The following is a 15,706-nucleotide window of genomic DNA, read 5'->3' on the forward strand; positions in this document are numbered from 1 at the left end:
TCCCAGTAAAAGCCTGTCTTTGGTAAGATTATATAGAAATATTGTTAATACCTATTACATCTCATGCCTTAAAATGTATCTTTTTGGAGGAAGAAAAATAGCCCACGTTACTGTTCTGATATAGAGATGCAAAGGCATAAAGTCAGATACTTCCCACTTTGCAAATTTCATTATGCTTTTACTTGCTGTAGAAAGTTGTGTTTTCTCCACTTATGTATTTATCTGTTGAGTCTTGACAAGCAGAGGGCTTGGTAGTTTGTGGTTTCTCAATTGGAGGGCTATATCCTGTAGTCTTTTAAAATCTCTGCATCATAAATCTATGGCCAGTTCTGAAGGGTGAAGCTGGTGAAGGTGGGGGGTTGTAGGTCTTGAGTGTTCCTGGATGCTACCACTAATATCTGATGAATCTTTCTTTGATTACTTTCTGTACTATCTCATGCAAGTGTCCATTTAATTATAAAGCATAAGTAGGACATGCTTAAAATAGACAAGTCTGTTTTACTAGCATTTTGTTTGAAGTCTTTTTTTAAAAAAAAGCTTGGCTATTTCATGGTTGTTCAGGTTGGCACTCTTCAAGTTTTTTCCAAGGTGTTTTCCTCATAATTTAATGTGCCTGAATCAATGAACAATTTCTCAAGTCTTTAAACAGCTTTTAATATTTATAACTAAATGATCATTTATTTTTTAGCCTTAGGATTCTAAGCCTTATTTTGAAATGTTGAAGCAATTTTAGTATTTTGATCAGCTATGTGAAATTAGTCATCAAGCAAAAGCCACAACTCAGTATAAAGCAAGAAGTTTGTCCGAAACCACTATTAGAGCCACATGTTTCTAGAAAGGCACCGTAGACTAAATATGATACTAGATTGGATAGAGCATGCAGAGTACATATTAAGTGGTCAAAGAAATGAGGCAATTTACTTCAGTCATTTAGTGAAGTTGTTTCCATGGGTTACATCATTTTTACATAAGGTCTGGAGCTGCTTGAACGTGATATATATTACAGGACATGCCTGTAATGTTTGGGGTATATGCCTATATAATGTTTGGGGCATAACAGTATAAAAAATTACTTTTTTTAAATGAAGTGCAGCATTCACTAAGATTCCGAAGGAATGTGCTATAGCAAAACTCCCCCAAACTAGCATGCTTGTTGTTGGTGTTGTTTTGAGCCATCATTGCTAAATGGCATGCACTACCTTTATTTACAGGGTAATGGTACCAGCCAGCCTTGCTTGAGAATCAAAGTACTACATTATTATGAGAACAGACAATTTAAAATAGGAAAAGTACATGTTAAGCCTGTGATCCCGGTCTTGAGCAAAGCCTGCAGTCTGGTTAAAATTGCCATTGCCTAATAGAAAAATTGTATTGAAGTTTAAGTTCTGAAATAGGCTGACAGTCTTGGCACTGCAGATGTGGATGGTGGCTGGAAAAAAAGATTTTGAAATCTGGCTGTAGATTTTCAGCTATGGTATTTGAAGAACCATAGCCGGTCTTGAGTCTTAGCGCAGTGTTTGTTTACCTTCCACAAAATCTATCACAAGTATCCTCTATTTTCTATAGTGCTGAGAGCACTAAATGAATTTCCTGCTGTGCTCTGACTACAATGACTGTGTAAAGGGTTCTTTACCCTGGAGTTGTTTTCAGCCCTGCTGTCCAAGATCATGGTAATGCCGGAGTCTTGCTAGCTATGCCTGGAAAACCAGTGGCATAAACAGGATGGGACTGGAATGGGTATGAGTATTCTCTGGATGTGATGCAAGTTGATTGAGAGTCTGGTGCTTTCATTCTTCATTGTTAATCAAGCCATGTGTAGTAGCGGCAGGCTGGATTTATCAGATTCATGTCAATAGCTTTTATCTGTTTTGAACACCTTTTGCTTCCTCTGTAACAGCGTATGTGAAAGTGTGATGTGCTGCGAACTCATTTTGCACACGTTAGCTGCTTTTGCTATTATGGCTTTCGTAGAGGATACGTTTATGTCCCGTGTCTTGGTGTGGGTTAGCGCCTCTTCCAAATTCCATTGTCTTGTAAAAGAGTGTGATATTTTAGATTCAAGGCTTGGTAATCAGAGACAATTGGAAAATTGTGTCTGGTATAGCAGCAAAGCTTGCAGACTGCTTATTCATGAAAAACTCTCCACTTGGTGAGAATTCAGCATTATGTATCTTCCTCAAGAATCTTTTTGTAAATTAAAAAAAAGAGGGAAGTACCAGTGCAATAGTTGCTGCAGAGACAACCATGTATATTTTGCACTCATGACTCATCCAAAAAAAGGAAAGCTTGGTCAAATTCTCTAAGCACATTTTCAGCCTGCTGGGTGTAGTCATCTTTCCTAGTGTTTTCTTCAGTCACATGAGATGGAACTAATGTGTCTAGTGCCTCCTGGTGATTAAGCAATACTGGTTTTTAGTTAGTGTTTGAGAAAAGAGCATACTGTGCAGAGTTTTGGTTTTTAATTAAAGGTTTTGTACTTCAGTAGTATGCATGAAACAATGGAAAACCTGAGACATCAGAAAACTGGATTCTATAGTTTGTCCTGTTAGTTTGGCTTACAATAAAAGACTACCTTGTAAGATAGTGTCCTTTTGGACGCAGAGATGTGTGCATGGGCTTCTGTGGTCTAACAGGATTTGTGAGGGCATATCACATCACTGCAGCTGTCTTGGCCTTTTCAGCTTTGCAGAAGATAAATTTGTAGCCGAACACTGTGTCTAAGTTAGAGGAGGGAGGTGTGACTGGGATGTGCTTCAGCTTCCACCTACAGTATCAAACCACATCCTGATGTACCTCTATTCTTTGGACTTTTAAGATATTGCTGTTTCAGTTAAACACCATGGCTTTAGCTTTTTTGTGAAGTCTGGATAAAAGCATAACTTGTGCAACATTATTGCCAGAAACTTGCGCAGGAGGTTTCTCTCAAAGCTTTAGCGTGGAGCCGTTGTAAAAAATATGAATAGGTGAAATGTTGCCAGCGGGGAGACCAGATCTTTTGAGCTGTACCACCTATACAAGGAGTGGAGTGTCTTTCACCTTTTTGTATATTAGTTGATTTTGAGCTAATGGTTCCAATACGTGCTGCTTAATGCACCCCATCGCCTGGCAAGGAGAGACAGTCTTTGGTGCTTGTGCACACCCTGCTGATTGCATAGGCTTAACCTTGGAAGATCAGTTTCTTAGGCAACAAGGTTTTCAGAATGAAGCAGATCTTAATTTTAAATGCATCTTCAGCTGAAGAGCTCTCTAACGGGGTTTTAACTTCCCCTTTTCAATGTGCATCCTGTTCCAGAATGAATCAACCAGTTTCACTGACAAATCCTTTTTTGGAATGGGTTGATGTGCCCAACCTGCTAGTCTTAAATCTTCTGTAGGCTGTCTCTCCAAATCTCCTACTTGCCAATTCATTTCCATTCCATCAGATAATGTACATCAGTTTTCTCAAATAATGTAAAAAAGTCGTGCAAGTCAGACATTTTTTGGTTAGATTTGTTTTGTGGATTTTTTTCCCCACTCTTAGTGGTATGTTCCAATTAAAAGGCAAGCTCCTACGTTCTCCATTCCTTTAGTCCTTTCCCTGGGAAAAAATATGCAGCTTGTACGTGTGTGTTTTTTGAAGCCTTTGGATGCGTATGTTAGAGGGGCCTTGTTAAATTTATGGGGATGGAGACAGTGTTCAAAAATCTTGTATTCAGTTTGCATCCTGAACTTGTGTATTGGTCTTTCAAGGTTTTTATTAAGAAGCAAACCTGCATTTTAAATAGCGAGTTAAACTGAAATCAATTCAGCAATGGAGTATTTTGGCAGCTCCAGCTCCCTTTGATGTAATGCTCGTGACATGGACATTATTTAGTGAGATGGGTCCATTGATAAGAGAACGTTTTTCCCTCAAGTTCTGTAATCCACTGTCTGTAGAATGTGACACTCCAATTAAGCTTCCTTTAGACAGACTGACAGTTATTGCATTGCTAAATGTTTAATTGTCTTGGTGACAGGTCCAGTTTAGGCAACTCCTGCCTGCCCCTAATTGCTTCTTCCTAATTCTGAACTGATTCCTCAGTAGCAGTGCAGCTGTGTGAGGCCACGTGATGGAGTGCATCAGGCAGTGCATTTGGCTGGAATAACCAGTGTGCTTGCAAGGAAACTTAATTTTGGTGTGGTTATTTTTCCAGGGGTTCCTTAGACAACCTCCCCTGCGCCAGGGGAGGTTTAGATTGGACGTGAGGAAAAATTTCTTTACTGAAAGAGTGGTTAAACATTGGAACAGGCTGCCCAGGGAAGTGGTTGAGTCCCCACCCCTGGAAGTATTTAAAAGACGTGTAGATGAGGCGCTTAGGGACATGGTTTAGTGGGCATGGGGGTGTTGGGTTGATGGTTGGACTCGATGATCTTAGAGGTCTTTTCCAACCTCAATGATTCTATGATTCTATGACAAGAGTCATGCATCCTCTAACTCCCTCCCACCCCAGCTAAGGATTAGCCAAGGAGTGAGCTGAGCAGTCGATCAGCCAGCACTGCTTCCATGTACAAATGGAACCATCTCTTTAAAAATGGAAAGGAATGGTTAGGTCATGCTGTTCACCGTCTGCAAATATACAGCTGGTCAACACAGTGCGTTCTACATCGCTTCATGAGATTTTAAACAAAGCTTCTGCAGTTTCCTTTAACAGACGGCCCAATTAATCTCTTACAAATGTTTTCTGGTTGCTTTTTATCCCATCACTCTGTGTACTCCAGCTGTGATGCCAGTGCTGAACACTGACATTCAGCTTACAATTTCTGAAAATCTATTATCACTTTTGGTCTAGAGTGTTAGGTGACTTACAGGCTCTTGAAATTGGAGTGTTATTTAAGTTTCAGTATTGGGCTATAGATATTTGTCATCCTCTTGAAAATTTTAGGATGCTCTACTGAGCCAGACATGATGCACTACTCCTAAACAAAAAATCACCATACTGAATACTTAGTAAGAGTATAAATTTTTAGTGGTAGCTTCAGGGTGTGGGCTTACTGGTCTCCCGGTTTTATTTTAAAAAAAAAAAAAAAAAGAGGAAAGTAATAATAATAAAAAAGGGTATTAAGTGTCGTCTTAGTTTGCTGATTAAACAAGACCATTTGGCTGGGAGAGAACCTCTAATTGCTTCCAAATGTTTAATCCTTGAGCTTGGATGAGACCCTACACTTGGTTCACTTCAAGAATATGCTAAGTTGTCTGTTTCTGACAAAATAACTTTGTTATAGCTGGACTGGTCCATACTAATTTTGTTTTATGATCTCCCCATTATTATCTTAGTTCATAAGAAAAATATGCCATAAGCCAAACACAAAAGCAAAAACCGTAGTAGTTGCATATTTTTATGGTTGGTTGTGAGTGAGTGCCATTGAAGTAGGTTTTGGTTTTGAGCTATACTTATCAGCTGCTTTGTCATATAACTTTTAAGACACTAAGAGATTTAATCTCAAATCCCATGATTAAACTATTAATATTTTGTGATTGTCCACCAGTTGTCTCTGTGGAAAATCTGGGAGAGAAGTAATCTTGCCTTTAGTAAGACACCGTAGCAATTTTGTCAATCCTTGTGTTTTCTGTACCAGGTTTTCATGGCAACTTTCTCAGCTTCTGGTGAAACAACCGAAGAAAAATTCTTCAAGAGCATTAAGGAATGTTATGTTGCTCTTTGTTCTGCATCTTTTGAAAACCTAATAGTAGCTAACTTCCTTTTTTTTCTTTCCAGTATTGTTCCACTTTTAAGAGAATCCATTGGAATTTTGATGCAGCGAACTCCTCCTTCCCTGGAAAACGCCCTGCCTCAGTGCTACCAGAGGGTGAGCTCTTAGGCCGTTTTTGCTTCAGATCAAGCTGCTGACTGAATGAGCCCCAACTGTGTGTACGAGGATATTTTGTGGTGTTTTTCCAGTAATGTCTGTGAAAGGTTCCTTAGATTGTACAAATGGAGGTACCAGTTTGATTCTTACCTTTCTGAAGTCTTAAATTGTATGTAGCTTCAACTCAGTTTGCGTTTTAAAATGTGCTATGTTGGTTTAGAAAAATAGATCCTGAAGCTTTTCCTCTCGAAGTACTTCGTGCTGATACAAAGTGCATAATGTTTTTCTGTTTTGTTCAGTTTTTGTCCCTGTCATGGTTTAATCTCAGTCGGCAACTGAGCACCACACAGCCACTCGCTCACTCCCCCCCCCCCAGTGGGATGGGGGAGAGAATCGGAAGGGTAAAAGTGAGAAAACTCATGGGTTGAGATAAAGACAGTTTAACAGGTAAAGCAAAAGCCGCGCACACAAGCAAAGCAAACCAAGGAATTCATTCACTCCTTCCCATGGGCAGGCAGGTGTTCAGCCATCCCCAGGACAGCAGGGCTCCATCACGCCTAATGGTGACTTGGGAAGACAAACGCCATCACTCCCAACGTCCCCCCTTCCTTCTTCTTCCCCCAGCTTTACATGCTGAGCATGACGTCATATGGTGTGGGATATCCCTTGGGTCAGTTGGGGTCAGCTGTCCTGGCTGTGCCCCCTCCCAGCTTCTTGTGCACCAAGCTGAAAAGTCCTTGACTAGTGTAAGCACTGCTCAGCAACAACTAAAACATCGGTGTGTTATCAACTTTGTTCTCACCCTAAATCCAAAACACAGCACTGTACCAGCTACTAGGAAGGAAATTAACTCTATCCCTGCCGAAACTAGGACAGTCCCCCTCAAAATCTAGCTCTTAGTAAAGTGAGGTGGAGTAACTTTGGCTGTGTATTTATAAGAGTACATAGATTACTCTGGATTTGACCTCTCCTGGTACTCCTGTTTAACTTATCTATTACTGTCACGACCAGTACATTTGAAGCGCCTTTGCAAAGTTAATACAAAGCACTTGTAGGAGTGCCATCTTTCCTCAGGAAGTTACAGGATTGTTACCGTCACGTGGAGGGCTTGCTAAAAATTGGACAGAGGAAAAAGAAGGGTTTTGACAGGACAAAACTAAGCCCTCGCAAAATAATTACCGAAATACTAATATATTTCTGTTAATAGTTAGAATCTCTCACAAATTATTTTATGGGAAAATTCCTGCATTTGCAAAAATTGCTGTTTTAATTGAATGCCCTCTCAAACTTTATAATTGACGTTACTCTCTTGGACACCACTGTTTTCAGAAATGGTTTCAGCAGAATATATGTAGAATGTAAATGCAGCAAGATACAAAATCATTACACGTACATACTATCTGTATGTTTTCACCTTCCTTACAATTACTGAGATAGTAGTAAGGAATTTAAGTGAAATATATCAACTTGCACAGTGAACTAGAAGTAAAAGAATGTATCGGCTTCTATAATATTTTCTGTAAAAAAACCCATAGTACAGATAAACATTTTCTGAAATATATTTTTAAAAACTTGCTTGTTTTTTTAGGTGCAGCAGTTGCAAGGAGTTTACAGTTTACATGATCCACATTTCTGGACCCTCTGTACTGATGTTTACATAGGGACTTTGAAGTTATTAGTAGCTCCCGATGCTGATGGAAGGTGGATTCTAAGCCAAACTCACAATATTTTTACTCAGGTATGTCTCATCAGTGGAAATCACATCTCCAAGTGTAAATTGCCTGTCACGCGATGTGACATTGTAATTCTTATCAAGAAAAATTTAAATGTTTCTGGGTTTGGTATCAATGTGTTTTGAAAAGCTTCTCTGCTCTAGCTGTAGAGAACAATTTCAAAATACTCAGTAGTGTAGATGGAACTGCTGTACCTCTCGGCATTAGTTTTTGATGCCGCTTAATGGAGGTAACAGCTGTAGCTGTCTGAGGTGTATCAAACTGAGATGAAACCCTGTATTGACCTATGAGGAACCAAGATGAGGCTTCCCTCAAGCTAGGGCTTCCGACCACAGAGCGGACCTACTTAAGTTTTTCACTGTGCTGATGCTGTATTTGTCATTCATTTCTGTCCCTCTAAGAATCCATGGTCTTTGCGTATTTTGTTGGCTTTTAGTAGCATCCGTGCTGTGGCGATCACTAGTTAAAATGTAACCATCAGTTGTGGTGTTGTATATGAACAGTGTGTTCCCGTTTATTTCCCTAAAGGTTATGGTTTTTTTTAATATAGATAGTGATAGTGCTTGTAGCGGATATGAAATGCTGGAATTCTTGTGAACAACAGAAACTTTATTAAATTTGATAGTTCTTGCCTTAAGATTAAAATCTTACAAATTTCAGAAAGATTTTACTGTTGCTTCCTTACGCTTTCAACCATTAAACATGAAATTCAGTTTGGCTGCCTATTCCAGTATAGCTACTGGATATGAATGGTTTACAAGTAGAACCTCGAGTCTATTAAGATAAAATACAAAATTCTTCTCCAGCAAGAGAACTTAGTGAAGAATAAAGCTGGAAACTTATTCTCTCTCTTATACCGTCTGGAGCCAGACATCCTGGTTTTATTCTTGACGTTGGAGGACTGTATTTGAAAAAACTATTACATTTTTCCATAATGTCCTTTCTCTGCTTTTGAGTAACGGAGAGTTCTGTAGCTGATAAGGAGACAAATATTCCTGTTTATAACCAGTGTTTTAGGTAACAAAATACTGTCAGCAAAAGGGTAATATTTTGGAGGTATGCAAATTACTGACTTCTCTAAGTCAGTTGGACAGTGAAGAAAGGGGGCTTCTGATCAGCTATATCCGATACTGTAAATAAAGTGCTTCTGTCAGCAGTTTAATTAGTGCTTGCATAAATGTTCTTTTCAAGGCTTTCCACCGTGGGGGAAGTCCTTGCGTGCTCACGTGCACGTTCTTCCCCTTGTTCTAAATGTTCTGTTGGTCTCCTGCATTGGCACTTGCGTATGTGATGGCTTAGTGAATCGTTTATACATCTGATAAGCGCCCCTTTTATTAACTGTTTTATAACATTTATTAAAAATGCCAGACTGGATTTTTTGTTTGTTTTTTTTTATGCATCTTGCATACTCAGTTTCTGGAGTCTCAGGAGCAACACCACTGAAGCCAGCCCTACAATGTGCTGCCTGAGTGCATGAATTCCTTTGAACTCCCTAAATTTTAAGGAATTTTAAAGTAGTCAGTCATGGGGAACCCAATAAAAATAGACACACGTACTTGTTTTTATGTTAGAGACTTAGGGAAGGAGGATTTGTTGTTACAAGTATTCTAAAATCAAACTTTATTCATAAAGTTTAGTCCTTCTTGAGATTTTCCATCACATACAGCTCTAGATTATTGAGTAGGTAGAAATCAGCCTGCATGGCTTATTCTGCAGACTGTGTAGTTTGAAACTAAGGGATATTTTTTGGGAAGGACTATGCAGAACATTCTACATCTCAAGGCTCCAAAGGATTGCATTTTCCAAGTGAGTCGTTAGCTCTTCAGCTGTTTTGTAGCTGTGCAGGTATCAAGAGCCATGTGTCTAGGAAGGGAACTGGGAGAGCAAGGTCTATCATTTTTCTTCCCTGACCTGTGGTAATAGTGGAGGAACAGTTGGAGCAAGTAGAGATTTTTCTCCTCAGTAATATTGGTCCCCATTAATCTTAATATAATTGATAGTTGGTTTTGCCAGTCAAATGAGCTAAAAGCAAGTTGATGATCGTTGAAGACAATCTGATCTTTAGCAGTGTTCAGCTTAATGCTTCAAGATCATGTTGCATAACCAGTGACTATCACAACATTGTTGCTGGCCTGCCACTGAGGTTAAAAAGAATGACTAATTGATTTTTTTAATGCTGTTTAATACTGAATAATGATAAAACTAAGCAAGTCCATCTAAGCCTAGTTTAACAGGATTTCTGAGGAGAAAAACGCTTTCGTACAATTCACGTACTTTTACCAAAAGTTATTTTAGTGAGTCATGATGTCGTGTAAACTCACTGTAGCCATTGTTGTTTCTTGCTAAAATCTTAGTGTAGAACTGGTTCAAACAACAAATCCCATGTTACGCTCTTGTGCTTAGCTCCATTTCAAACCGACAGCTCTTCAAGCAGCTTACTTTTCAGGAAGTTAAACTTGTACAAAAGAAGGTAAGAATTGCTTTTGTGCAGCTTCACGTGTGACAGTTATTTAGGATGAATCAGAAAAGGTAATGTAGCAAAGCCAATGTTAATATATAATTACATGTGTGCACTTGACTGAAGAACTATGTATTCATACAGTGGCTCTCAAAGTTTGTAGGTTTCCAAATTGCCAGTATCTCAGTGAATGATGTGCTAAATGTGGAAGATGAATTACAGAAAAATAAGATACGGAGGTTTTTTGCTAGGTAACTTACTGATGTGGACTGGTGTTCAGGACAGTTAAATTGCTTTGACTTACAGGTTTTTTTAACTCTCCTCCTCTTTTCCATAGGCAGGAGTAAGACAGCTTTACATACAGATTGACGTCGCAGCCATGTAGTGAATTTCTGAAATTGTGCTGTTGGACCAAAGTTTTCTGTACTGTAACGGTGTAACAACATACTTCTCAAGACAGAGCCTGCCTCCACCACTGTTCTGGAATTGGCTGAATGGATTTCTGCCCTTGGGCTATGGATGGAGTTCACTTCTAAGGAGTAAACATTGAATGAACGTTATGGACTTTGGGTCTTGTCTTTTTGTGGCCCCTAAACTTGTAAGTTTTTGAGGGTTTTTTCCTTACTAAGGTTGTGGTACTGGAAACCCTGTCATGTCTTCAGTAAAGCTGCTGAAACCACTGCTCATTCCCATAAAACCAGTGTTACCAACAATTGGAAACTTGTTTTGTAGATAATGTCACAATGGCTGACATGCTTCAATATAATTGTATGTTTGTACAATTGTTTGTACTTTGCAAACTTAATGAACCAAACCATATTGGGTTTTCAAAGTGCCTTTTATATCAGGAGAGGTATTTGCCGGTATAAATATGGAGCATCAAAGGGTTTTATTACTTTTACAAATATCTCGTATGCAGTCTGATTATTTACTAGTGATCTATGGGGGGGGGTGGGGTGTGCTTGCGTAACTCTAGATGTTAGACTTCCCTTATACTTGCATCTTACCAAACAGACAGAAAAATTCCGACTGTAAAAGGCAAGTCTGTTGTGAAGAGACTTGCTTCCAAAACAAGCTGGGTATTTTGTTACGCACATCTTGTGGAAATTATTTTAGTCAAAATATTAGATTTAGTCTCTTCATACTGTTGAGAGTAATGAGACATTACATGATGCTACTCATGTTCATAGTCCCTGAAACAACAGGCAGCTGAGGGAAGATGCTGGTGATGGAAGCAATGCTTGAAGTTTTTTATCTTCCAAATTATGTGACGGGAAAAATTAAATCCCTAAATTGTTTGTGAAAGCTTAAATCTCCTTGATTTTAATAGGTTGTAATAATTTTTATTAAAGCGATTGGGGAGGTAACTTTTGCCTTTCCAAATACTGAAAAAAGTTGTTCCTGGTGGTTATACCTGAAATAGAAATAAGGACCATGGTTCACGCTGTTTAAGATTATGCTTTTTCCAGGTTGACAAGTCTGATATTTTTGACTATCTTACTGTAGCCTTGTGTGTTTTCATGGGGGGAAAAAAAATTCTCAGTGCAGCAAGTTGTTTTTTTCCAGAAACATGAATCTGTCATATTTTTCTAGCATTTATAATCATTTTACACTTTCAGATCTGAGCGTTTTTTCAAAGACAATCTGCTATACTTGGTGTTACAGACGGTAATTCCACTATGCTGTAGTAGTTAACTTAGTAATGGAAGATTTCTATAAGAGGATGTTTTACAAACAACGCTGTGGAGTGAAAAACAAGACAGGCATTTTTCTGATAAACGGTAGCCGCTACTGACTGGTATGGATTTTAAATATTCTTCTGGTACCTGATACGTGGCAATACTGAAATCAAGGCCCTCTGCAGCTGACAACGTCTGTGTAGTAAGTGCTAGGCACTATGAAAGTACCGAAGATTCGTTTGCAGAAATGCGTTTGTTTGCCGCTGATGCTGCCGAATTCACGGTGGAGATGGAGTTCCTTGCGTTCGTTCTGTCGTTCCTATCTAGCACCTGAATTTTGATCTCTTTTCATGGGAAAACACGATGGCTGCCAAATTGATAGGTGGTTCCTGAATTTTCCGGATGAGATACTGAAACATGAATGTTGATTTTATACAAAGCTTGGGGGTGTACTCTTGTGCTTGGAACTGAACACTGGATGTAAAGAAAAATAGCAGTAAAAAGCCACATACGTACTGCTTTTAAGCTTTACGGCCTCTTCCAGTCTTCAGATCCTTCTTTATCCCTGTTGCTGGTTTCTGATCCCGTTCGCTTCTCCTGGGGATGCAGGTGCAGAGCGCCCTTTCAGCTGGCTGCACTGTTCCACGTCTCTCTCTGCTGGCCTCCTGCCTGGCACCCCGTCAGGCTCCCTCCCCGTCTCGCCTTGCAGGTGCTCTGCCAGGCCTGGAGTTCCCGACTGGAGGATGGGACCTGAAAGTTACGCGGCGCGGGGTAGGGTGCAAGAATCTGTTGAGCAGATTTGAGTATTGCAGTTTTAAGATACTATTTGCCTATGTGGTCACAGAAAAGGTAATTAAAATATGATAGTGATTATAGGGCGGAGATCCCTCATGTTGTTTTGTAGTATGTTGCACATAGACTGCTTCTTGTTGGTTGTCAGCGTTTCTTGATTTTTTTTAATATATATTTTTTTCCATAATTAATATTACTAGTATTTGAGGCTAGAGAAGATCAACTGATAACACTTTAAAGGCAAGCGCCAGCCAACTTCATTGCGATTGTGTCATGATCCAGGAGCAGGCTTTGGTTTATATCATGTTTATACTAGCGTGTTTCGGGACTGAGTATTCCTGGGCTTGCTGACATGCTGTAGTGCTGCCCGAGATGCTGGGCTTGGCCACTATTTCAGTTTTCTTAGTGAAAAGACAACTGCTACAACTTGTTGCCAAGCGAGAATCTGCCCGAGTGGCAATTGGGTTTGTTTGGTGGTGGGTTTTGTTTTTGGTTTGTTTTGGTTTGTTTTTTTTTAAGATGTTACAAACTTTTTAAATCTGGGAAATTGAGTGAAAAAGCCTATAAGCTGGTTATAATTACACAATATTGATTTTAATAATTTTTTGACATCTTTTTGTTGCTTGTGAGGACTTCTCTGACTGTTGGAAACGTATGTACAAGTCTGAGCTTTCTAACCAAGATAGCACTTTCTTCATTATTTTTAAGGACAACTTGATGTTTTTACAGTAAGAAATGTATCATTTGTTTGTTAAATATAATTGAGGATAGTAGAGAAGTCAGATTCAAAGTAGACTTTAAGCCTTTTTAGGCTTTCTGAAAAAGGATAAGCATCACAAAATTCTACAAAAGACAGTAGATTCCGTGTCCAGTAGGTGACTCCAATCACATCCAGTATGTCAGTTAAACAGTGACATCCGATTTATTTTTTTTCACCTGCGAAGGGGATACTTGCTCAGGTTTTAGGAGAGTACAAATCATGCAATTGAAAGTGCAGCTTCTCTTATCCTGAGAGTCAAAGCTCCGTTATTTGGTGTTTTGCTAATTACCTGACGCTTAGCTGATTATATAACAGTTTGCTTTTTAACACTTTTTTGGAGATGCATCGCATCGTTTAAACAGAGACTTGTGTGAACGACTGACATCCAGAGATGGATGAATGTCTGCAGATCATCTGCTAAAACTCGGCTTCCTGGCATCCAGTACTGAATTTTGAACCGAGTTTTCCAAGTATGATTTTTCTCATGTTTTCATGCAGCTGAAGCTTACTGTGGGGTTACCGGTCTGTCTTTGTGGGTTTTTTTTTTTTCTGCGACTGAAAACTGTAACTTACAAGCGTATTGTCCCAAAGACCAAGCCTGCAAACTGCGTGATTTTTTACAGGACCTACAGCAAAATAAGATAAAACAAGTGCTACGGAGCGTCTGTGTTAAAATGCCCCAAATGTTTTATCACGGTAAATAACGGTGGAAGAAAACGACTTACTCCTTAAGAGTATGTACAGTGAAGACCGGTCCTTCGTAGGCTAACCCTCTAAGTCTGTACATGTGGATAGACCTGTTCCTTACATCAATAGGGCCCCTGCAGAGCGCGAGGTTACTTGTGTGATTTGCTAAACTAAGGCAAAAAGTGCTGGTGCAAATAAATGACTCTGCTTTTTATGTAATACTGCTTACTAAAACGAAAGTTTAATTGCATCGTTAGTAAGAGCTGCTGATGCTATTTTTACATAAAAATTGAAACTGCTGCTACTAATAAAATGGACCTTAGTGACGCTTAGCATTCTGATTTTTTTTTTTTTCTGAAGAAGAAAAGCCAGGTTTAAAGGTGAAGGAAAGAAAGGGTGTCTCTCTCTAACTGTTGTAAGTGAACCTGTTTTGGGAATGTAAACAAGATACAAGAGGGGAGAGAAGCTGCTGCTGAACTGCAGTTTTCCACCCTTTGCACCCACTGTGCAATCAAATTGTGAAGTTCATGGCTTTTCTCTCACAGTGCAGATTTCAGCTGCAGAAACCTCCATGCTTCTATAAAATGCAAATCCTAACCAATATTCCCGTAACGGGATCTTTAAATACCAGTTCAGAGCAACAGCTTTAGTCACTAATTAAGCCCTGACCTGTCTTCCCCAGCAGCCATCAGACTGCCACTTGCTGTGATTCTTGATTATCCCACCCCTTTTAAGCATGTTTGGGAATGAGTATAGAGGGATTTTCTTCCTATTTTGTTTTTAATAATCCATTTCTCTGATCCCTAATACTGACTCAGTGGTTAATTCCTCCTTTAGACTCCTGTGAAAATCCCTGTCAGCAACTTGCCGGGATTCCCTTTTGGATTTCTCCCCCGTTCAGGCTTTGTTGCGGTGACCATCCCTGTTGGGACCTCATTGGCCAGAGACTGCTATAATGTGAAAAGATGCCAGTTATGCCTCTGCTGTGCCTGGCGCGTGAAGACTGCATGTCTCACTGTGCAAATGCTGGTTAATCTGCTTGTCTGTTTCAGCGAGCCACAAAAGGTTCCTGCCTATGTGGTAATTTGGCGGAAATAATGTGTAAAAGGAGTTGTGTATTTCACTTCCCACGTGCATTGAAGTCTTTCATGTGTATGCTGGGATCTTGTACAAGAGTTAAATGAATCGCTACGGTATTTTGGCTGAAGTGTGAAATATAGTGAATGAAGAAATCGCCAAAATCATTCCTGGTAGCATACAGCATATTGCTTGCATTCAGCATATTGCTTGCCTTTACCTTTAAATTACAGGAATTACTCTTAGCAGTGAGCTGAAGTTGAATAATACAGTATATCAAAATACCTGTAAAGAAATCTTAATGATAACACAAGGCAGCTCACTCAAATTCTGAAGACTATGTATGATTTTGTTCTGGAATGCTAATGTTAGTAGCTTAGCCATGACTTGTCCCAAGTGCAATATTAGAAATTTTTAATGTAATCTTTTCTACTTGAATACAATCTCTATAAAATGTTAACTATCCTATATTGCTGAAAAGATATGGGATCAAATGTCTTTCCAATAAATCTTCAGTTTAAAAAAAAATACGCAAACAGGTCTGCTTTGTTGTCATACACACTGCGAAGACTAGTTGAAATAGCAACCGCCATCATCCATTAGCTGATTTTAAAGAGAATTCTTGCAGTCTGCTTTCTGAAAATTGGCTTGAGGTTAATTGTGGTTGCTGCAGTTTGAGGCCAGCACTTCATAA

At 39.2% G+C, this 15,706-nt stretch overlaps 1 protein-coding gene across 1 annotated transcript in view; it reads left to right on the plus strand.

The window, feature by feature from the left end:
- SLC30A7 (solute carrier family 30 member 7) overlaps positions 1-15,542 on the plus strand; it is a 37,684-nt gene extending 22,142 nt beyond the window's left edge. Inside the window, exons 9-11 of the mRNA XM_076337909.1 lie at positions 5,736-5,826; positions 7,415-7,564; positions 10,355-15,542. Of these exons, the coding sequence (XP_076194024.1) occupies positions 5,736-5,826; positions 7,415-7,564; positions 10,355-10,402 (289 nt within the window). The 3' untranslated portion in view covers positions 10,403-15,542. The remainder of the gene's footprint in view (positions 1-5,735; positions 5,827-7,414; positions 7,565-10,354) is intronic.
- The last annotated feature ends 164 nt before the right edge of the window (positions 15,543-15,706 follow it).

Source organism: Aptenodytes patagonicus, chromosome 5 (genome assembly GCF_965638725.1).
Source record: "Aptenodytes patagonicus chromosome 5, bAptPat1.pri.cur, whole genome shotgun sequence".
Lineage (NCBI taxonomy): Eukaryota > Metazoa > Chordata > Aves > Sphenisciformes > Spheniscidae > Aptenodytes > Aptenodytes patagonicus.